The sequence below is a fragment of the Anoplopoma fimbria genome, chromosome 5 (assembly GCF_027596085.1).
Source record: "Anoplopoma fimbria isolate UVic2021 breed Golden Eagle Sablefish chromosome 5, Afim_UVic_2022, whole genome shotgun sequence".
In the NCBI taxonomy this organism is placed as follows: Eukaryota; Metazoa; Chordata; class Actinopteri; order Perciformes; family Anoplopomatidae; genus Anoplopoma; species Anoplopoma fimbria.
Genome location: NC_072453.1, coordinates 10,604,800 through 10,627,583, shown reverse-complemented (window position 1 = coordinate 10,627,583; position 22,784 = coordinate 10,604,800). Strand labels below are relative to the sequence as shown.

The window sequence follows — 22,784 nt, the reverse complement described above, 5'->3', positions numbered from 1 at the left end:
GTTTTTCTGTATAATTTAACTAATTTGTTTATTTTGTTTGTTCATGCTGGATTTTGATTCCCTGTTTGTGATTCGCCAATAAAAACCATTTTGGTCCAATTCTGATTGGTGCACAGCGCTGTCATTAACACCAAGACCGGCTCTGATTGGTCAACGTCACAGCAGATATTTTGACAGGAGGAAATAGCATCCAGAGCGACGTAAGAAACAAGGGAGCTCGTTTTAAGGGGTGTTTACGTGACATAAAACATATTCTGTAATATAAGGCCGTTAAACTACAAATTTAGGAAAAATATGCCTTAATGTATTTCATACGTGAGTATGTTAATTTTCTCCTTCTATCAGATGCATGTGCATGTTTCTTTCCCTCTGGATATCGGCTGTGTTGCTGTGTCGCGAGCTAGCAGGATTCCTTCGCTCGTGCGCATTCAGCGCGTTAGCTCAGCTGATGCAAACAAACTGCTGATTTCTGTCCGTTAACGCTGCGCACAGCCCGCGCGCGCACACTTTATTCTTGTTTCCAGGCAACAGCAGAACAAAAAAAAAAAAGGGGAAAGACGTTTTTTTTTTTCTAATTCAAACGAACAATTCAACAGCAATAATGACGTTTAAGCCTTAACAAAGTACCATGATATCATAATTAATAAGCTAGCTAGCTGTTTGTGATTAACTAGCTGGCTGAACGCTGGTCTAAAGGGTAGCTGGGTGTCATTTGCGGCACCCTTTGCTCAAAACTACACAATTGACGTTGTCATAGTGAAGTTGTCAATAAAGTTTCAGGGTTCAAACCTCCAGCCAGTGAAGCACAGCATCCCCCAGCTGCTCCCAGCTGTGGGTGACTCACAGATGATGGGGGAAGCTGTGCTGCTGATCTAAGAGTAGTTTTTAAATATGGTGTTTTTTGTTTTTATTATAAATGCATGCAAATTAAGCAACTAAATTCATTGCACACTGCAACATTAAACTGTCTTTGCAGGGGTCAAAGGCATAAGTTACTGCATCATCAGTGCTGAAATGCAATGTTAACTTGTGTGCATTGTCTAACTTTACTGTTAAAAAGATCATTTATTTTATCCCTCCATCTGTGATCCATGAATATATTTTACTATAGAAAAATTTGAATTAGTATTTTACTCTCTGAATTGTAATTCTGCAGCAACATACTGTATGTTAGGGCTGATACGATTAATCTGCTGATTAGTTTCTCGATTAATCGTTTGCGTACAGTGCAAATTTATATATTTATATATACAGTACCAGTCAAAAGTTTGGACACACCTTCTCATTCAATGGTTTTTCTTTATTTTTATTTTTTTCTACATTGTAGATTAATATTGAAGACATCCAAACTATGAAGGAACACATATGGAATTATGTGGTGAACAAACAAATGCTCAACAAACCAGAATATGTTTTATATTTTTGATTCTTCAAAGTGAATGAGAAGGTGTGTCCAAACTTTTGACTGGTACTGTATATATATATATATATATATATATATATATATATATATATATATATATATATATATTAGAATTGCTTTCTAGATTTTTGTAGTGGGAGAAACAAGGCTTTTTAAAGCAGTGAATAACTATGAAGCAGTTGCATTGAAAATGTTTAAAAGCATTTGATACAATCAAAAATGGTGATATTTGTTGTCTGTGTGTTTGTGGATGGATTGATGGAAGATGATGACACAGTTAGTTAGGTAGTCAGAATAAAAGTGTTTTTACTGCTTTTCATTGTTGTTTTGTTTCGTAAAGCTTGTATTTAAAATAACACTCACGTAAATGGATGGTTTTAAATTTGTTTTAACTTGCAGCTGAGGCCAGCATTAGGGAGACGACTTCTCGTCCGTACGTCATCCAGATGAGGAATGCTGGAAGTATGACACCCATGTATAGAAGAGATGCTGGAGTCTGGCACCAAACAAGAAGTCTTCTCTACAAGAATCTGCTCATCAAATGGAGAACCAAGCAACAGAGTCTTCAGGTGATTAGTTTTTTCCCAGCAGACTGATAAGAATCTGTTCAGGGTGGAAGCAAGTTCTGTCTTGTTGCAGTGTTTGACAGTTCATATTGCACAACTTTTCATGCAATATTTAGTTTGGAGAGGCTGTGGAGCAATTACACATTGTTCAGAGTAAATGTAGAAGGAAGGTCTGCGTGTGTGTGTATAACGACATGTGCAGTTGTAAAAAAGAGAACCTAATGCAGGTAATTTATAAATGATAGATACTGAGTTTAATATTTTCACAGCTTAAAACCTGACCCATTTTTCTTTCAATACGAAACTGTCTTACCTTTATATGTAGACCGTTTCATTTTAACACATTTCCTGGTTACTTTTAATTCTGTCGACGGTTTTACCCCTGACAGTTACAGTAGGGAAGAGACGTTTATTGAAAAGTTTGTTTGGCCATTGGTGTGCCGTTATCTTAGATTCCACATATCTTTCTCAAGTCTATCACACTGTCATAGTCCGTATTATGTCTGGATCTCTGAGTGAGCTCTCTGTGTGGTTATTCCAGGGAAACCTAAGCTACACTTAATGAGCCTTATAATGTGCTCATTTTGTCAAACCTGTAGCTGCTCCAGTGCAACAAAAAACAAACAACACCCAAACCTTTTGCCCTTGGTAAAGTACTCCTTAATTTATACACAGTATAGATTTTGGAATGAGATAAAAGCTTGTGCCTCTTCTACCTCCAATCTCTTGTTTGTTACTCCATGTATTTTTCATTTGCATTGATGCATTTTTAATGTCCCTGTGTGTATCAGCTTCTCTCAGCTTCGAGAGGCAGCACTGAGAGACCTCATGCAGCTTCTCTAACAGCAGTTAGGAAAGTCCAGGGCTTTCAGAAGCTTCAGTGCGATTAATACCGCTTGTTTACTTCATACCAGAGATGCCAGCTGTTTATCACTGGCTACTTAAACTCAGGATAACCATTTATTTTGAGTTACTTGAAATCAAATTAATCTTTTGTATGCTGTGTTCTATGGGAACTGGAAAAACAGAGCCCAAGAAAGCATATGATGTTTGAGAGGACGTGGTGTTTACTAAATGAGATTCAATACTATTGTACATTTAGATAATCCCAAGGGACTCAAATCTCCTGTCAAGTTTTCCCAGTGGAACTGTGTCAACCAAATGCTGTAAAATATTTCTTTGTTGAAGCTCTTTATAAGCCTGAAAAGGTGTGAAATCAGCTCTTGACATGCCAGTGGCTCACAATTTATTGTTTCAATTTACTGTGTTGCTGAAGGTCAAGCTGCAGCAGCGTGTTGTTTATGGATTGGAAGAGAAAGAAAGGCTCTTGTCATTTGTCTTGAAGTCCATGACTATGAAATAAATAAAAAAGAATTCGTACAGCCTTAAAGCAAAGTCATCTACCAACCGTCACCTATGGTCACATGCTTTGGGTATTCACCAGATCCAAGGAATGAGATGATGGGGATATATACAACATATGATGCATGTATTATTCCATCTTGCCTTGGAAGAACTGGATGATTTCAGATTTAGAGACTACTGTGCCTAACTGGATAAGTAGCAGGAAAAGTAAAAGTTTGACAAGGATGAAACCATTAACCGTTTTCTCATCAGCTGTTCCTTTTATGTGTCTGTCTTTGCAGGAACTGATCCTACCTCTGCTACTGTTGGGTCTCCTGATACTCATCAGCACCCTGAATCCTCACGTTTACTATGGAGGCATCAACACCGTGGAGCTGGAGCGTGACGACCACTTCCTAAAGGGCCTGGGCTACACGCCGATCAATAACATCACCAACCACATCATGGAAGAGGTGGCCCAGGAGATGCGTAAGTGCCTGAGATCCGTCTCATCCGTGTGTTGTTCCTAATCAAATGGTAAAGTGACTGAGGAAGGGAAACGAGAAGGTTACTGGCACAAAATATTCTTGGTTTATGACAGCTTACTCCTCCTCCTCCTCCTCCTCCTCCTCCTCCTCGTGTTTTCAGACATGCAGGATCGTCTGGAGATGTTTGCCAGTGAGGAGGACCTGGAGAACGCCAGCCTGTATGAGCCCTCCAGCTATGTCGGCGTTGTGTTCATGGACAGCTCTGCCACTTCTTACAGGATACGCTTCCCGTACAGCCAGCTGCCCTTACCCAGCGATTACACAGAATCTATTGGTATAGTTTAATGTGTCTTTCTTTAATTGTGCCTCCTTTATGTATATATACACATATATATATATATATATAAGGTTACTTTTCAGATGTTGTATATTTTATTTGAAATGGATTTACAGACTGTTACTGAAGCCCCGAAAGGCAAGTTTAAAAAAGAATTCTGGTGATCCATTTTGTAAGTCTGATTTAATATTGTTTTCTCTCTTGTATTTATGACTTCAAAACAGGTTAGAAAGGGTTTTAGCCAGGATCATCTTTCTAACTTCCTTTTGTTTTTAATCTGTGAAACAGGACAAATATAAATTTTGCCTAGTGGAAAAAGAGCAGAAACATATTTTTTTCTGTAAAAACGGGTAAAAAAGTTTTGTCGGATAATTTTTTTTTATAAATGTCCCCATGCGCTATAAACACGAGGTACATATATTATGTGTTAGCGAGTTATGTTAATTGAAACTCTTGCTTTTAGTCCTAATTGTAATAGTGGTGCACTTTAGCCTCTTGTGGCCGAAGTTAGTATTACAACAACAAACATAAAATGATCCCGACAAAAACACAGAAATGAATCCCCTGCTCTAAATTTTGTTTGCCTGCTTTCACATATGAAAGAAAAAAAACTTAAACAGATTATACTGGCAAAACCTTTTTTAATTTGTTTTTAGGTCACAAAAACAGGAGATAAACAGACTTTTTTTTTCTCACGTATCTCTTAGGGCTTCCGTAGGCTGTATTCCCCATGATGGGAAATAAAAACCTGTTTTATTAGAACATTATACAGTATTATGATACAGCAAGCAAACACGATTATTACTTCTAGAGCTGAAATGAAAAAGAAAAACGTCACATATATCTGACACGCACAGTCCTTATGTTGTTGTCATTGTGCTCGTTTTCCTCCAGCCAACTGTTATACCAGCTCCTTGAACTGCAGAGCAGCTAACTACTGGTACTCTGGCTTCATCCGCCTCCAGTCTCTGATCGATGCAGCCATCATCCAGGTGAGACAAGCCAGAGATCAGCACAATGTTCTTTAGCGTGAACCCACTAGACCCGAAAGAGGAATGAGGATGCAGCACGTGTTGCTTTTACTTATTATACAATAAAGAAAACGCCAATAGATGTTAAATAGCTAGATACAAGTTAAGAGAATCTGAAAGAATATAGAGAAATCATTGAGGATGAATACATAAACGGTATGTCATCTATGGTTAACGTTGTTCAAGAAAGGTTCGATATAATGAACAATTCAATTGTTTGATTAGTAAAATAGAAAAAAATGTTGATCAATGAATCTGTAATGAATATTAGTCATATTCTTAGATTGATGAAGAGTTTATGGTCCATGTGCCGTGTACAGATGCAAACAAAGCGTTCAGTGTGGAGTGAGATGGACCTGCAGGTGGTGATGATGGGTCAGCCAGGCTCCGTGGAGGTGCAGAAATTCCCCCACGCCCTCATCTCCATCTACCTGGTCCTGGCCTTCACACCCTTCGTCACCTTCCTCATCGTCAATGTGGCAGCTGAGAAGGAACATCGCCTCAAGGACACCATGACCATGATGGGGCTCTACGACACCTCGTTCTGGTGAGGAAGAAGAGGGCTCGGTCACTGTAGTTTTAAAAGTTTTGTTAGTATGTTTTTGTTTGTGTCTATGCTTAAGGTTTTGTGTTGTTCAACAGGTTGTCATGGGGCCTCCTGTATGCTGCTCTGGTGACCACCATGTCCTTCCTGATGTCCATCATCGCTACGTACACGGCGCTCTTCCCTAACAGTGACTTCCTTGTTGTCTTCTTCCTCATCTTCCTCTACGGAATATCATCGGTGAGTAGAGCTGTGATAGTGGGAAAGTAAACCTGTGTTGCTTTGTTTAAAGGGTCTTAGACATATTCATATCTTCTCATTTAGCTTGAATGGTGTCTACTAGACATGCAGATGCTTTGGGTTTTATTTTCCCAGGTTTTGACTTATACTTTTCTGAGATTTCTAAACCCTAAAAAAATCTTCAAACAAAATCCTCCAATAAAAAAACAGTGATTCTTTGGATTAAATGAATCAGTCTTTCTTTTCTAAATCAACTTTAATAAATATATAACTAGTGAGTGCTGCCTCTCGTGTGCTGGAGAACAAACTGAAGTGAAAATTATGTTTAAAAAAAAAAAAGCTAAATGCCAACAAATATGGATTGAAGCAGAATATTTTATTAGATTAATTTTATTTTTAGAATTTTAGAAACGATTGCATCTATCTTTTTTCAATTAAAGTTGACTATTGGACTTAAAAACGCTCTTATTGGTGTGGTGATTTTTTTCCAACCTGTTAGACATTGATATATCCCCCAGTACAGTCTCTAAACCAGTTTCTTAAAACTAAAACAGGTGTTTTTGTGCTCTCAGTACAGCAGCTTTCATGGTTTGAGTCATAATAATACTGATTATTTTTCCTCCTTCATCTCCCTCTGCCCTCTCTCTCTCTCTCTCTCTCTCTCTCTTCTCTCGTTCCACAGATCTTTTTCTCCTTCATGCTGACTCCCTTATTTAAGAAGCCCAAGTTTGCCAGCACAGTGGGCTCCATGCTGACGGTGGTGTTTGGCTGCCTGTCTCTGTTCACCGTGCTGATGAAGGACTTCCCTCAGCCTCTGGTCTGGCTTCTCTGCCTGCTCTCCCCCAGCGCCTTCTCAATCGGGATCGCACAGGTGACAAATGTCTTTCAAATGCTCATCTTCCAGTAAATGCCGTGTAATGAAACGCCTGATTGGCTGATAAATTTCACAATTAATGTAGTTAATACTGACTTGTTGGTATTATTCCCCTCCCAAAATAAACACACTTGTTAATAATGTGTCTAAATATGTTAGGTGGTTTACCTGGAGGCCCAGGGAGATGGTGCTGTGTTTTCCTCGCTGGCCAACGGCCCTCATCCTCTTTACGTGCCCCTGCTCATGCTGGTTGTGGACTGCTTCCTCTACCTTCTGTTGGCTATCTACCTGGACCAGGTACTGCCGGGTAAGTACACAGACGCACACACAGTATACCTCAATATAATTCACAACTAATTAAATCTGCTTTAATACTATTAGTCATATCAGTTCTGCTATTGCCAAGTGGGGTCACTTAAGTTTAATCTTAACCTATCTTTCTTTTAGTGTTATTAACAATTACATTTTGTCTGAAATGCAGGTGAGTTTGGAATGAAGAGGTCCTTGGTGTACTTCCTGAAGCCATCCTATTGGTCCAAACGCAGAAAGCGCTACGTTGAAGTGAGCTCGGTGTACGACACGGATGTGAAAGGAGCTCCTGGTGTCGACGAGTCTGTCGAGCCCGTTTCCCCTGAGTTCAGAGGGAAAGAGGCCATCCGGTAAAAATCTAAACTGGCATATTGATTGACAGTTGGTGGATTTTTCTGTTGCAATAAGTGCTTCTTGGAAATGCAGCCTGTTAAATGACTGGAAAGGTTACTACAGTTTGATGAAATGCTATTCTTTTAATAGTGGATCATTTTGTAGTTTCACTCATTTCACGCAGGGGGTTAAATTCAAGTTTTAAGGATGTTTTAGCACAAAAATATCCATTTATAGGATGATTATGTAACATGAGGAGAGAGATGGAGGCTTCTAGTAGAATTCAATGTCAGACTCAGCTAAAAATTCAGCCTGGCTCTGTTCTTGGTTCATTGCCAAACACCACTCACTGCTCTATCCCTGCTGGCTGAGGAGAGCCGGTGGGACCAGCCTGTAACCTGAGAGCTGCTCTTCATTCTGACACTGCTTCTGTGTTTACACTTCTTGAAATGAAATCTTGCTGCTACATTGCTTTGTTTGCTCCTTCTCTGGCAGCATCAACAACATCCACAAAGTGTACAAAGAGAAGGACAACGTGGTGGAGGCGCTGAGAGGTGAGTCCTGAACACTTCAACTTTCAAAAGCTTTTTGTGTGCTTACATTTTCCAAATATTTCCAACAATTTTCCAGCCCAGTAACGGTCCGTTTGTTTTATTAATTTAACTTTTATCTTTATTCAGAATGGTCCCATTGAGATTTAAAATCTCTTTTACAAAGGAGCTTCTTGCCAAGACATTATTATAAGTTTTCACACATAAAAAAGCACAAATATCAGACTTCAAAACAAAACAGAAACAACAAAAATAACCTTTTATGCAGTTTAAGCCCTGTTTTAATATATACTTTTTAGATCTTGGTGTTTTTTAAATATACATATTAACTGAATGAAGGATTTTAGTCACCGAACGTCTGGATCTTTAGTTTGTCAGAGAAACAAGCAGAGCAAACTAACATTTTTTTCATAAATATGTGCAGCTTTTAATATCTGTTGCACCATTTAGAGAACTCAATACCTAAAAAAATAAAAAAAAATAAAAAGCATACCTTCGTGGTATGCAAAATGTTGTTTCATCACAGGATACATAATGTTGGTTACACATAGAGATTAGTCAAAGATCAATCTTTGCCTGCAAGTTATCATTCTTTATTGGGCAGAAAACTGGTTTCCATAGTGTCTAATGATGTCAATGCTGAAAACATATGTTGTTCAGCCCTTCTGTGTGTCTGCTTTAATGTTCATGTGCATTTTCTTCTCTTTCTTTACACCCTTCCCTCAGGTTTGACGTTTGACATCTATGAGGGCCAGATCACGGCTCTGCTGGGACACAGCGGAGCCGGAAAGTCCACTCTCATGAACATCCTGTGTGGCATCTGCCCGCCCACTAGCGGCTCGGCCACCATCTACGGCACCCCCGTAGCAGAGATCGCTGAGGGGTCGGACATGAAGCAGCTGGTGGGAATCTGCCCCCAGTTCAACATCATCTTTGATGTGCTCACTGTGGAGGAGCACCTGAGGATATTTGCTGCCATCAAAGGGATCGCACCCTCGGACATCGACGCTGAGGTTATGAGAAGCTCTAACAGCATCTGTCTTATATGTAGTTTTGTTTCGAAGGCCTATTTTGTCAAATGTTTTGTCTGAAATTATTTAAATGCATGAGCATACGTCATCTTATCTAATTTTAGATGGCTTATTCAGAAATGAAGCATCAGGGTGACTAGAGGGACTGTTGATTCAAGAAAGTGATTTTGAAGGAGATTTTGCTTCTTTCTAATAGGTATCCAAAGTCCTGAAGGATCTGGACTTGGAGAAGATTAAGACTGCTCAGGCCAAGAATCTGAGTGGAGGCCAAAAGAGGAAACTCTCTGTGGGCATCGCCATTCTGGGAGATCCAAAGGTACCTTGAGAAAGTTATTTTACTATTAATCGTTTACTTTAATGTGTTTTTGTGTGTCCCAGACTGGAAGGTATTTGAAATACTTGTAGTTATCGGTCCCTCTCCCACCAGTCCTATCATGATTACATAAGCTTGAGCCCATTCTAAGCAGTTTGCACCACGTTTGTTCCTTCCAGATCCTGCTCTTGGACGAGCCCACAGCAGGCATGGACCCCTGCTCCAGGCACCAGGTCTGGTCCCTGCTGAAGAGCCGCAGGGCCGGCAGGGTCACTGTCCTCAGCACACACTACATGGACGAGGCTGACATTCTTGCTGGTATGAACTTTTTCTGTCGCATAACATTCACTGATCCAAAGGGACCAAAACCATGAGGCAGATGTCACCACAACTTGGAAATTAAAACTCTTACTCTTACCCTTTTTAATAAGTTAAAAGTCCAAATTAATTATATTTTAATTATAGAATTGTGTCACTAAGCCTCTGCTGTAAACTTATAACACACAATATTTGAGTGTAAAGAAAGAGTCTAAGAAAGATTCAAGGATTCATCAAAGTTCTCCATGTTTTTTTGTTTTTTTTTGAATAAGCAACTTCAAGGTGCATCTGAGTCTGAGTTGCAGTCTGAAATTGTTTCTAGCCAACTACAGTTTCACAGTATCATATCATTTGTTTTTATTATTAAACACAGATTTCATTTTTATTTTCTCCAGATCGCAAAGCTGTGATCTCTCAAGGACAGCTGAAATGTGTCGGCTCTTCTCTGTATCTCAAGATCAAGTGTGGTGTGGGATATCATCTCAGGCAAGTAGATTTAACCTCCCTGATGTAGTTTATTCTTTCAACTTTCAAGTATTTGAAATAACTACAAGTTGCAGAACAGTCACCTATCTTTGGGTATTTAAAAACCTCAGTGGCCCATTGGTGTACCATTTAAATAATAGCATGATAAATGTATAAAATGATGTACAAATCCTACAAAAGATTAATAAAGTTGATGATGTAAAAATGTATTCTGTATAATTCAGTTGATTTTTTTTTTTCTGTTCTGCAGAATGTCAATCAATGAAGGATGTGAAGCTGAAAAGATCTCGTCACTTGTCAACCACCATGTTCCCAAAGCAATGTTATCTCGACAACAAGAGGCAGAGTTGACATTCACGCTGCCTTTTGAGAGCATGGACACATTTTCAGGTCAGACCCCACCATCTAGTTAAAGGGATAGTTCTGAACAGACAGGAGTACCAGCACAGAAGCTAAGCAATGTCCTGCTGCAGCAAAAAACTTTATCACAATATTTTACATGTAATTGTGTGACAAAGTTTAAGTACCTCAAACAACACCACTTCAAGACATTCAAACTATCCCTTTTTTTATTTCTTTTTACAATTACCTAGCCTCGTCTGACTGCCACCCTTCTTACTGTCTACACAAGCCTCACACAGTCAGATGCTTAAAGAATGACTGCAACTCATTTGTGACTCAGCTTTGACCGTAACAGCAAGTACTGATTATTTTGTTTTTTTCATAGGCTTGTTCTCGGAGCTCGACTGTCAACCCAATCTGGGAATTATCAACTATGGGGTTTCCATGACAACACTGGAGGATGTTTTTCTTCGCTTGGAGGCTGAGGCTGAAGTGGACCAAGCTGGTGCGTGTGTTGCCAAAGCAGTGTTCCCAAACTTCCTTTTTCAATAAAACGACTGTCCCGATAAGTATTTGTCCGTCTGTTTGTCTTCAGACTACAGTGTGTTCAACCGGGAGCAGGTGGAGGACGACTGTGACACCACCTCTGTGGACGACACAGACCAGCGGCTGCTGACGTTCTCGGACAGCAAGTCAGACGTGGTGTCGGGTCACGCTCTGTGGCGGCAGCAGTTCAGCGCCGTGGCCTGGCTGCACATGCTCAACATGCGCAGGGAGAGGAAGGCCTTCATTTACACGTGAGTATTCAGAGACAAAAAGGATTTGAAAAAGTTCCAGTTTCAGGTCTGAGATACTGAACTTGCTGCCAAACATGACAGTGTTTAGTTAAATATTTTTTTCTTTAAATGTAGTTGTCTATGTAATATTTTAAATAAGAAGACTCTGCACTATTTAGACAATTTCAGCTGCAGAGCAGCTTTGAATGTTCACACATCCATAACACTCATTACATGCAAATAAACTTTGATGAAATCAAAAAGCTAAATATTTTTATCATTGTAAAATATAAAGTTGCACTTTATGAAAGAGCAATTTGTTGTATAAGCAGTGCTTCTTATACATATTTAATATACTCTAACCTATGTTTGCTTATATTTATTTTAATAAAATTAACTTATTAATCAAGAAACTAGATTTAAAAGTTTCTTGGCTTATTCCCATTTCCCATTTATTTTTTTCTTGAGACATTGTCCCGTCCATTTCTCTGGTCTCTCCTCACCTCCTCCCTTCTCCTGCAGTCTGGCCTTGTTCCTGGTGTTTGTTGCCGCAGTGCTCGTCCTATCTCTGGCCACAGGAAACATCCGGATCCACTCCCCAGACCGTCAGTTTCTGCCCATTTACCTCCTCAAAAGAAACCAGGCACAGCGGAGATATGCCACCAGCCTCCTGGTTCAGAACTCCTCAGGTGAGTCTGACGGAGATTTTTTTATTCTGGAAGGAAACGAGCTTAAAGGTTTAGGTTTTCAGGTTTTCAATGAGGTCTCGGATCTTCTCTCTATTAGAAAGTGCGGCCTGGTGCTCAATATTGTGATGGGATACTGACTGCTGTACGACTGTTAAATGACACCTCAAACCACAATCAATAAGATTTGTCCCATGGGTGCAATTCTAACCGACCTCCTTGATGATGTCCCTCTCAATACTCCTTTTGCTCTCACTGCATTTCCTCCATTTCTTTTTTTTTTTTTTTTTGCCATTTTCTTGCACGTGGGTTAGTTTTGCCTTCTTTCTTTTTCCAACAGACTCTGATATTTCTGACTTCATTCACAACCTTCAGTCTCAGGACATCAAAGTGGATATGATGAAACACAGCGACTACATGGCTGCAGCTCCACACAGCGCTGCCATCAACGTAACAGGATCCAGCAAGGTCACTCTATTATTCAATTTCTTTTTTTTGATACCAGATGTTGAAACTGGAGATGAAGCTTCTGATGTGGGCTCGCCTCTCTTACATCAGTTAATGTAGTCGTAGTGTTCCAGATGAAGAGCCATTTGTTTGAGAGCTGCTGAGTCCTCTAGCCGAGAGCCTTTTATTTAGATGGAGTGGACTCTCTTTAACACTTTCTCTTCTTACTGTCGACAGGGTTTCAAATACAGTGTTGCGTTCAACAGCACCACGGTTCACTCCTTGCCTATGACTGTCAATATACTAAGCAACGCTCTTCTAAGAGGACTGAATGGTACTGGACAGATCAGAACCTGGACCAAACCATTTGATTATGTGAGTATTTAAGGAGGCAAATGACACAGATCTTAGCTATCCCGTTAGCCTGAGTCATTTAAAGATAGTAAATGTTTTCCATTGTGACATCTCTCAGCAAATCCCAGATGCTACGTCCTACGCTCTGGTGTACATAGAGGCCATCATACTGGGAATGCTGGCAGCCGGAATGCCTGCGTATTTTGCAATGGACCACACTCGAGACCGAGAGGTAATCACTCACCTACCAACGATCATTTCATCTGTCCAGCGAGGCATTTATTTCACAAGGATAAGAAATCATCACAGCATTAACACACATTGACTAAGATGGTTGATTTCTTAAAGAGACAGTTCCCCCCCCTTCCTGTTGTGTTATTCGTTAATCTAGATTGTTTTGATGTGAGTTGCCGACTGTTAGTAATATTTGCCCTAGAGATGTCTGCCTTCTTTTCAATATAATGAAACTAGATGGCACTCTGCTTGTGGTGCCCAAAGCGCTGTGTCTTCTTCCTGAAGGGTGATGCAGTTGGCAGGTGTAGTTCGGCGGATATACACTCTGCAACTCACACCAAAAAAAATCTAGATTCATAAGTGGCACTAAAGGTAAGAGAAAAGAAATGTGTTTTTGATTTTGGGGTAAATTGTCCCTTTTTTAATTTGGATTTTAAACTATAGTTTGCACCTAAAAAAAAAAAAGAGAGAGGGGAGTCTTACTACTGTGAAGGGGCTGAGATGGGGAACTATACACCTTCACTTTTAAAGAATGTTTTTTTGGCACTTTGCCTTCATTGGACAGTCTGAGAAGTAGACAGCAGCAGGAAACATGAAAGAAGGGCATCTCATGTGATAAAGGTCTCGAGGTCGAGTCAAACCGGGTATGTCATAGTTACGTGGTTTGTTTTAGACACAGCTGTCCCATCAAAGGTACCATAGCACTCCTGTCCCCTCCTCTAGCGCACATAGAAACTCATAGAAGTTGGTTAGATTGTGTTTTCTTTCTATTCTTTTTATGCATAGCCCTGCTGGCTTTCCCACAGATCCACTCTTGATTATTAATGTTATAATACTGTAGATGTCAGCTATAATAACCCTATATTTTAATCCATGTGTATATATTCTTTTCTCTTTCAGATCAAGTGTCGCTCAACGCTACGTATCTCTGGTCTGGTGCCGTCAGCCTACTGGTGCGGACAGGCCGCTGTGGACATCCCCTTCTACTACCTCATCCTCTCCTGCATGACCATCATCCTCTTCTCCTTCCACACTGGAAGCCTGCTCACCTCCAGCAACCTCACCTCTGTGGTCCGTACTGCCCTTTACATATAAGATTATTATATGTTTCATGCCTCGGAAAACAATACTTTAATTCCGTTTTGACACATCTACATATTCATTTTCCTGACTTCTCCTCTCCCCTCTCGTAGGTCCTGTGTACTGTCGGCTTTGGTCCAGCCATGATCCTCTTCAATTACGTGTTTTCTTTTGGCTTCGCTCGGGTCCAGAGCAACAGGGATTTCTTCTCTGTCATCTCCATGATGGTGAGGCTGTGTGTCTGATGTATACACATTTAGAATATTAGAATACAGGTTTAACCACTTTCCAAAATGTCAAACAGCACGATGAAATGTGAGAAGAGCTGTGATCCCAATAACTAAAATACATGTTAATGGGATTATTGTTTTGGCTCTTCAGGTGTGTGTGGTGTCGGCCTCGCTGGTTCAGTTGTCATTTGTGAACGACAACCCCGAACTGACCAGAAATCTGCACAACCTCTTGTGTTTCTTCAACCCTCTGTATCCTCTCATGGGCTGCCTTAACTGTATCACCAAGGTAGGAGCTCAACCAGTCAGTTCTTTCAGTGGTTTATCTGCCTTTTTGTGTTAAATCTGCATTATGCTACATTTTAGACAACCTGATAAAGAAGTGATGAAAACACTGTGAATTAACAAGAATTTACCCAACAGTTCTATGTAGATTGTTGCCTATTTTAGCTCTTTCTGTGTTTTCCGGCTGCATATACTGTATGACTAAACCCCCTCATCATCTTTCCCATATAACACTTTGGTGTTTTAAAGGGATAGTTTGGATTTACCAAAGTCACACAATAACGCATACAAACTAACCGATCGAAGCAGCGGTAGACCAGAAACCCCAGTTTTCTGTGAGGTAAAATTGCTGTTTTTGTGAATGGAGTCTGGTGTTTTCTCCGTTTACAGGCAACCTTCCTCCCCTCTCTGTATGAGGAGAACTTCTTGTGGAAGAACCTTCTCATTGCTATTATAGCTGTATGTATATAATTTAAAACATTTTAGCCAAACATCTCTACAGTAAAGTTCAGTAAACGTTCAGCCATAACACTGCGTGTCTGTTTCTGTGCTCAGCCGTATCTCCAGTGCATCCTGCTGCTTTTCCTGCTTCGTTGGCTTGAGATCCGTTACGGAGGGAGGACAATCGACAGGTAGTGATCAGATTTCAGGTCATATCGCAAGATTCTTTGTCTGAATAGAGACTCATGATAGAAGATTATTTTGCATTTCCAGGATGTCGTCCAAGTCAAAGCCCAAAGTTGAGAAAAACCCTGAGGAAGGGCTGAACGAGGATGAGGATGTTCAGATGGAGAAGGCCAGAGTGAAGGAGGCCCTCACCTGCCAGTCCTGTGAAGAGGTGAGTCAAAATCTGATCTTTCACCTTTTTCTTCGGTGTAATAAGACCTGTAGTGAATTTGTGTCCAGCGGGAAATTGAGAGGATCTGTTTTTATGCCTGACTTTAGACGCCAAGCTCACAACATATGAATGGTGCACAAGATGTCAAATTTTCATAACTTTTTTTCCCCTCTTATTCATGGTACATTTTTCATCACTTACCATCAAAATGTGTTGAACATAAGTTAATTTCCTCTGTCTTCACTGTGTCTGTGGTATTCAGAAACCAGCCGTGGTTGTGAGTAACCTGAGGAAGCAGTACAAAGGTAGAAGAGAAGGTTTCTCTCTGAACAAGTCGAGGAAAGTGGCCGCAAAGAACATCAATTTCTGTGTTCGCAAAGGTATGTTTACTCTTTTTGTTAAGAGCACTTATACTTTCAATTGCTTGGTTACCAAACTGTTTAGACTTCAGCCAAAGTCTTTGTTTCAGGAAAAATAAATCTTCTGTTTCTAACTTCAGGTGAAGTTCTTGGACTGTTGGGCCCAAACGGAGCAGGAAAGAGCACCATCATGCACATGTTGTCAGGTGACACTGACCCGACCGCCGGCCAGGTACAGAACAGATAACACTGAAGCTGTTCTCCTTCTGTAATACTGTGGGGTTTAAGTTCCTGACTCCATTTAAGACTTTTACTCCAGTTTAGAGATGCATGAATTCCCACAGATGTGGAATTAAAACATTAATCAAACGTTTTCTGAAATGAATCACTATCCTTATCCCAGTAATAATAAAGAGTCTAGAAGCTTATTGTCTCTGAGGTTATACAAGAACAATCTTGGGAAATAGAAATAAAATGAATAGTAAATACAAAAATACATAAAATATGTAATATAGTACAATAAATATAATAACAAAATAGAAGCAATAAAAATATCCGTTATCCGTGTAATGTTCGGGTTGGGTTAGCTATACATATAGGAGTCATCGAAAGACGTAAAAGTAATGAAAATATGAGCATAATCTCACTTTTGATGATTCTACTTCAGTTTCATAGTTGATAAATTAATAAAAAATAAAAAAGGAAATTAATTTTGAATTAGCAACTGTAAAAGTAAAATTATTCAAATTGTTTTCATGGTTGTAATTTTGTAATGCATCAAATCCCTTTCTCTAACAATCAACCATGTGATCTTTACATGTATGTTGTCCTTGAATTGAAATAACTGAAAAAGAAGAGAACCTTTCTCTCAAACTCATCCTAGAAAATTAAGAGTAAAACTGATGGTTGACATAATGTTGTCTGTTTTTGCCTCGTCCAGATCCTGATGGGTGACTACAGCACAGAGTTCCGTCCGGTGGACAATCCTCTGGAGCATGTGGGCTACTGTCCTCAGGTGAACCCTCTGTGGCCCCGGATCACTCTGAGGGAGCACCTGGAGATCTACGCTGCCATCAAGGGCCTGAAAGGGCAGGACGTACCAGGCATCATCAAACGGTGAGCCTCACTTCACTCGGACCAACATGAAAGAATATTCAGCGTATCGGTGGTTGATAGCAGGAGCTTTTACCTTGAAAGTTGTTTTTATAATTCAGTAGTTGTAACATTTAATTTGCACTATTTTATTGTTGCACCAACTCGAGACAGAGAGGTAATGAATGGCAATAATCAGATACTGATCAACCTGGTTTATAGCACGTCTGTAAATAGGAAAACATGGAGTTTTTTACCCTATGACGGAGAAGATAACATGAAAACTTAGAGTTTTGTGACTGTCGTTGTCAGTGTGGTGAACGCTCTGGAGCTGAAGGACCATTTACACAAACAAACCAAGACCCTGTCAGCTGGACTCAAGAGGAAGGTGAAAACATGTTTTTATCCACACAAACCCACTCAGAAAGATACCGTACTGTATGAAGAGTAAGAGACACTTTGACGTTAATCCCCCTGGATTTTCTGGTTTAGGGACCAATTTTAATGAACAGCAAAATATTTCCAAATGACTAAACTGTTGTTGTCTTGTTTTTTTTTACAGTTGTGCTTTGCCTTGAGTATGATTGGGAATCCTCAGATCGTCTTACTGGATGAGCCGTCTTCAGGGATGGACCCCAAGTCTAAACAGCGCATGTGGTGAGAAATGTTTTTATTTAAATCAAATTAATTTGAATAGTAAATACATTTTTTGTCCTGAAATATTTTTTATTGGTATTAAAAATGAATATGAAATGCAATAAATATGAGATACAGTTGGATAGACACAATTTATCTCCTCCCTCATCATAATAGTTATAATGAACCATCTAGAAATCAAACTGAATCACTTCCATAAACACTTACATGTCCATATAAATGAATTCAATGTGACAAAAATCGTGAGACACAAAAGAAATGTAATAAAATAAATAAATACAACAAAGAAACAAAAATCACAAAAGATAAAAATGTCTAATAAATGTTGAAAATAAAATGTTGAATTCAATATGACCAAAATCCTGGCACAAAAAAAATTACATTTATTAATAAATAAATGAAAAGTAAACCATATATAATATGGGGTCACAAGCATAACATTTCTGAGCAGTAAAACTTGTAGAATAGAGATTTTTGTCCAATTTCTCCACGTATAAGTTATTTAATTCACAGCTTAAAGGTAGGAATAAATATGTCCTTCTGTGTAAGTAGTATGACATGTCTGGCTGAAAGAAATGTAAAAAGCTATTATATGTTTTGCCTTCAAACTAACGTGTATCTTGTGGAGCGAATCACAATTTTGACTTGTTATTGATTCATTTTTTACTCAAGAAAAACTTCTTTTTGTCACAGTTTTTGATTGATTTGTGATGACCTTGGTCACAAAGTAGGTTCAACTATAGAGCAGATGTTATTCATTACTGAGGACTGTGGATGATTCATGGCCGACCTCCGTGTCTTCTTTGTTCAGGAGAGCCATACGTGCTGCTTTCAAGAACCGTCAGCGTGGAGCCGTCCTCACCACGCACTACATGGAGGAGGCCGAGGCCGTGTGCGACCGCGTGGCCATCTTGGTGTCCGGCCAGCTGAGGTTAGTGCTCAACAGCCGTGTGGCTTTCTTACTCTGAAAGAACACAAGAATCTGCATCACTTCAATGCTCCGTCTGTTTGTTTTTTTCCTCCGTCAGATGTATCGGCTCCATCCAACACTTAAAAGGGAAATACGGACGAGGTTACATTTTGGAGGTGAAACTCAGAGAGGAGCTGACGGGGCTCCAGCAGGTGGCGCTGCTGCACAAGGAGATCCTCCGAATCTTTCCACACGCCGCCCGGCAAGAGAGGTGAGACCCAAGACCACTGAATGAGTCTGTGTGTGGAAGAAAGGGAGTGTGTTATGCACTCTGACAAGGAAAGGTCCAGAACAGAAAGGGAGGTTACACTATCGGAAGAGCAACACACACAGTTTATAAAATAAAGGAATCAATAACTTTCTATCAAAGCACAGAACATTAAAGGGAAGTGTACAAATTCTACATTTATTCATTTCCATAAGAACATAAATATTATTATTGTTTGGTTCTGTGGAAAGTGGAATGTAGGAATGTATCGGCTCCATCCAACCCTTCAAAATAAAAGCTCTGCAAAAACAACAAACCATTCTTAAAGAAACATGTGATGCCTTTGTCATAATTTAGTGCAACAACAGACACATTACTACGTGTCCGTGTGTAATTCTATTGGCTGATGCTTTCTTTGCAGCTTTGCTACTCTGATGGTTTACAAGATCCCCATGGAGGATGTGAAATCACTGTCCAAGTCTTTCTCTCAGTTAGAGAGAGGTGAGTCACTGCTGAGTCTCACACAAACACCCTGTAACGGTGACAAATCTGCTGAGTCATTCATTTGTAATGTATCATCTTAATCTCTTGTGTATCTTCAGCCAAACAAACCTTCAACTTTGAAGAGTACAACTTCTCCCAGTCGACCTTGGAGCAGGTACGTGTTTTAAGAAGTTCAGTTTCAGATGTTCTCTCACAGACATTACAGTCCTTCTGTTTATTCTTATGTTGTTCCTCCTCTCCTCTGTGTCTTTGTCCTGCAGGTGTTCATGGAGTTCGCCAAGGAGCAGGAGAAGGAGGAGGACGAGGTCGGCTCCCTCAGCACCACCTTCCAGTGGCAGCGTCTGCGCCAGGACGGCTCCGCCCCCGTCAACCACACAGACAGCGTCGTGCACCAGCTGTGAACTCCACCTGAGACGGGAGCAGGCTGGCGACCGACCAGGACTGATTGAAGAAAAAAAAAACCCGACCTGCCAGGCCTCGAGCACCCGAGGGCTCACGCCAGCACTCGCCCAGTGCTCCACGCTAAACCAACGCCCACCGCCCTTTAAATGAACGGCACCCGTGTGAGGGAGGGGGCTCACATACACGGGTCAGACTGTGTGTGTGTGTGTGTGTGTGTGTGTGTGTGTGTGTGTGTGTGTGTTTGTGTGTGTGTGTGTTTGGGCTCAGGGCTCCTGTTTTAACCCCTCGTCCACTGGTGCTCTGTGTTTTCTGAACCGCACTGACAAAGGGGGCCTGGGGTCTTTCTCCACACGCTGACGGGACACCTCCTCTTTCTAACGGGTTTTTTTTTTTTTAAATCTTCACAGGGAGTCAGCAAAAGGGGGAAAAAAATCTATAAATAATATATAATATTTATGCTTCGTTTCTCCTCAGAGGGAGGCGTTACAGTAAGTGTGTTTGCTCGTCTGTTGTGTTTGTGAAACTATTATTATTATTTTTTTTACCAGAACTGGGATCCATCCACGATCGTACCAAAGCAGCACATCTCTGAAACACACACCACCACACCTCCTCACACGCAAACTGAGATGTCCTTTTTTGTTTTTTTTGGTGTCCGTAGCATGTGCATAAATAGTTTGCATTGTAGTTCTATTACATATGTGGAGCAGTGGGAAGTAGAACACTAGAGGAGAGATGCTACAGCTCTCCACAGTCTTTAGACTTTTACAAAGCTCCCTACTTAACTAACACGTTGTTTTTCCTCTGAGGTTGAAGACCTCGTTTCACACCAGCATGCACATCTTAACGTCCAGACCCATGTTTACATTCTTCAGGACTGAGTGTTTCAGCATGCACGCTCACGACGAGGTTGAATATTTAGAAATGTGGCAGAAGGATGTCGGGTTGAGGGGGTTTGATGATCGTTGCCCTGTGGCCTTCCTCTCTGCAGGTTTAGCTTTGAACTAGAACCCATAGCTTTGTGGATCGTAGTGTAGGGAATACGCACTACCAGTACATGTAGCACACTGCCCTCGTCAGACGTTAGCCGGGGCCGATGACCTCAAACACGGAGAGGCGGAGCTTCGAGGTTGTGTGTGTGTGTGTTTTTGAAGTCGTCAGGTTTGCTGAAGACTTTTGATAACGGATCATGAATGTACGTTTGTCCTCCGCTGAGAGGAGGGTTTGTAACTGAGCAGTGACCGCTCGTCACTCTGTTTCACTTTGGTGCCACTTTTAATCACGCAGCTGTGTTTTGTTAACTCTAAGCCTATTTGATGTGTGTGTGTGTGTGTTGTGTTGTGTATATACTGTGAGAAGCTGCAGCTATATATCCGCATAATCTTGTTTTTGTGCAAGCAGGTGCGTTGTTGGTGCAATACCTATCAGCAAACCGATAAATTGTAATTTTTCCATGACATTCAGGTGAGAGGACGATACACTAAAAGGGAATTTAAGACACTTTGATGAACAGACTTGATAAATGTGTGATTTGTTGGGTTTTGTTAATGATCAGGAATGGACCTGGGAGGGTGATATTTGTGCTAACTGAGCAGCTTCCTCAGTAGATCTTCTGCCTGACGACCAAACCAACAACTGTAACAGTTTTACTGAGTACAAGGAGGTGGACAAAATAAAGAGAAACTGTTTTTTAATGCGGCAACAAACAAACTCTGGCTTCAAAACTCAACGTTTTAAGCTTCACAGAGGAAGGAGTTTGTTGCAGGGTGATTGTGTTGGATTTAATTAAACTTAAACTGCCAGGTATGTTTGTTTTGTCCACCTCTATAAAACAAACAAATCTATATTCTGTTTTCTTTGGGATGGGAGTAGTTGGTCTCCTTGTCATAGAACAGCCGTGAAGCAGAAGCTGACAGTTTCTATAAAGAGGTTTTTGATATGAATTAAAGATGCTTATTTGAATAAATGATTATAACGTTGATAGATTTTCTGAGCCGAGCGTCGTCACGCGTCTGACTCTCAGACTCGTGGCTCCGATGCTTTGTGGTGGTGGGTTTTTACACGAGGTGTCTGGGGTGAAGTACTTTCATGTGTGTTATCCGTCACAGATTTTATTTGCTGTTTTTACCTGCTTTGTCGTCATTAACTGAAGATGAGTAAGAGCTGATTCATGAAGTGCCCGTTATTCTTTGGAAGGATTTTTGTGAGTCTGAAGCCGATTGACTTTCCAAACATGTACTTCAAACATTAGAGCACACGACATGCAATAAAGATTCAAATACTCTTAACTGGAGAAGTTCATGCCTGAGGTTCATGCACCGTCAGGCAAATAATGTCCTTTTAAATGTGATAACTTTATTTAAATGCTGTTGTCATTTTGTTTTGCACACATGTTCCTGTTTGAGGCGAGGATGGATGTCACATATACACGTATATGTATATTTCATTTTTGCTTTCCCACGTGCCATGTTGGGTATTTGTTCATATAAGAAAACATAATTTGACCTTGGTCCTACGGCAACATTTGTGTGTATTGTTTGTTTCAGTCAGTCGGTTTCAGTATCATGTAGCCGCCCAAATAACATCAGCTTTTTTTTGCATCGCTGCTTCCAGAACAAGAAGCGTCACATCTAGTTGGGAGTATTCCACGTGAAGAAAAGCAAACACTCCTCTGGCTCTCTGTGGAAAAGTCGAGTGTTTAGGCAACTGGCAATGAACGTGGAGCGGGTTTCATTTTGTTTTCCTGGTGGTGGTAAAAAAATGACACTATTTCTGGGAAATTTTATAACCTTTTGTTTATATTATGCAATCTTTGTAAGATTATCTGTGCACTGATTTTATTTTTTAAAGACTGTGGTTTAGCTGTGTGCTGTATTTTTCCTGCCGTATCACCCCATGTCTGGATGGACACTAATGAACTCTGTGGTCTCTACATGACCTTTTCATGAATAAATGTTAACCCAAAATATTATTTTTGTCTTTTTTTTTTTAATGGATGGATCAGAATGCACGATACTGAGTTTACTAGCCTGGGGGCTCCCTGTGAGTTTGTAATGCAGCCTGTAACACATGCTGGATTAACACTTGCCCGTCTATGAAATGTCTTAAGTAAATCCAGTTTGCTGAACATTA

The 22,784-nt window shown here is 40.3% G+C and overlaps 1 protein-coding gene across 2 annotated transcripts; it reads left to right on the top strand.

Annotated features, from left to right (window-relative positions):
• The first annotated feature begins 160 nt into the window (after positions 1–160).
• abca5 (ATP-binding cassette, sub-family A (ABC1), member 5) lies at positions 161–22,681 on the top strand. Of its 2 annotated transcripts, none has more exons than XM_054598723.1 (38): positions 161–200; positions 1,823–1,992; positions 3,636–3,822; positions 3,982–4,155; positions 5,053–5,150; positions 5,510–5,736; positions 5,832–5,973; positions 6,656–6,844; positions 7,007–7,154; positions 7,329–7,506; positions 7,985–8,043; positions 8,767–9,053; positions 9,268–9,387; positions 9,564–9,702; positions 10,098–10,188; positions 10,439–10,578; positions 10,916–11,035; positions 11,126–11,327; positions 11,829–11,995; positions 12,333–12,460; positions 12,677–12,814; positions 12,912–13,025; positions 13,928–14,098; positions 14,221–14,334; positions 14,489–14,626; positions 15,013–15,081; positions 15,178–15,254; positions 15,337–15,460; positions 15,723–15,840; positions 15,960–16,051; positions 16,760–16,935; positions 17,224–17,299; positions 17,474–17,568; positions 18,380–18,499; positions 18,597–18,749; positions 19,168–19,247; positions 19,349–19,404; positions 19,511–22,681. In XM_054598723.1, exons 2-38 carry the CDS (start codon positions 1,870–1,872, stop codon positions 19,649–19,651), a joined length of 4,971 nt encoding a protein of 1,656 aa, XP_054454698.1. In that variant the 5' UTR covers positions 161–200; positions 1,823–1,869; the 3' UTR covers positions 19,652–22,681. The 2 variants fall into 2 exon arrangements, with proteins under 2 accessions (XP_054454698.1, XP_054454695.1); XM_054598720.1 differs by lacking the exon at positions 161–200 and adding an exon at positions 211–315.
• Positions 22,682–22,784: the final 103 nt, after the last annotated feature.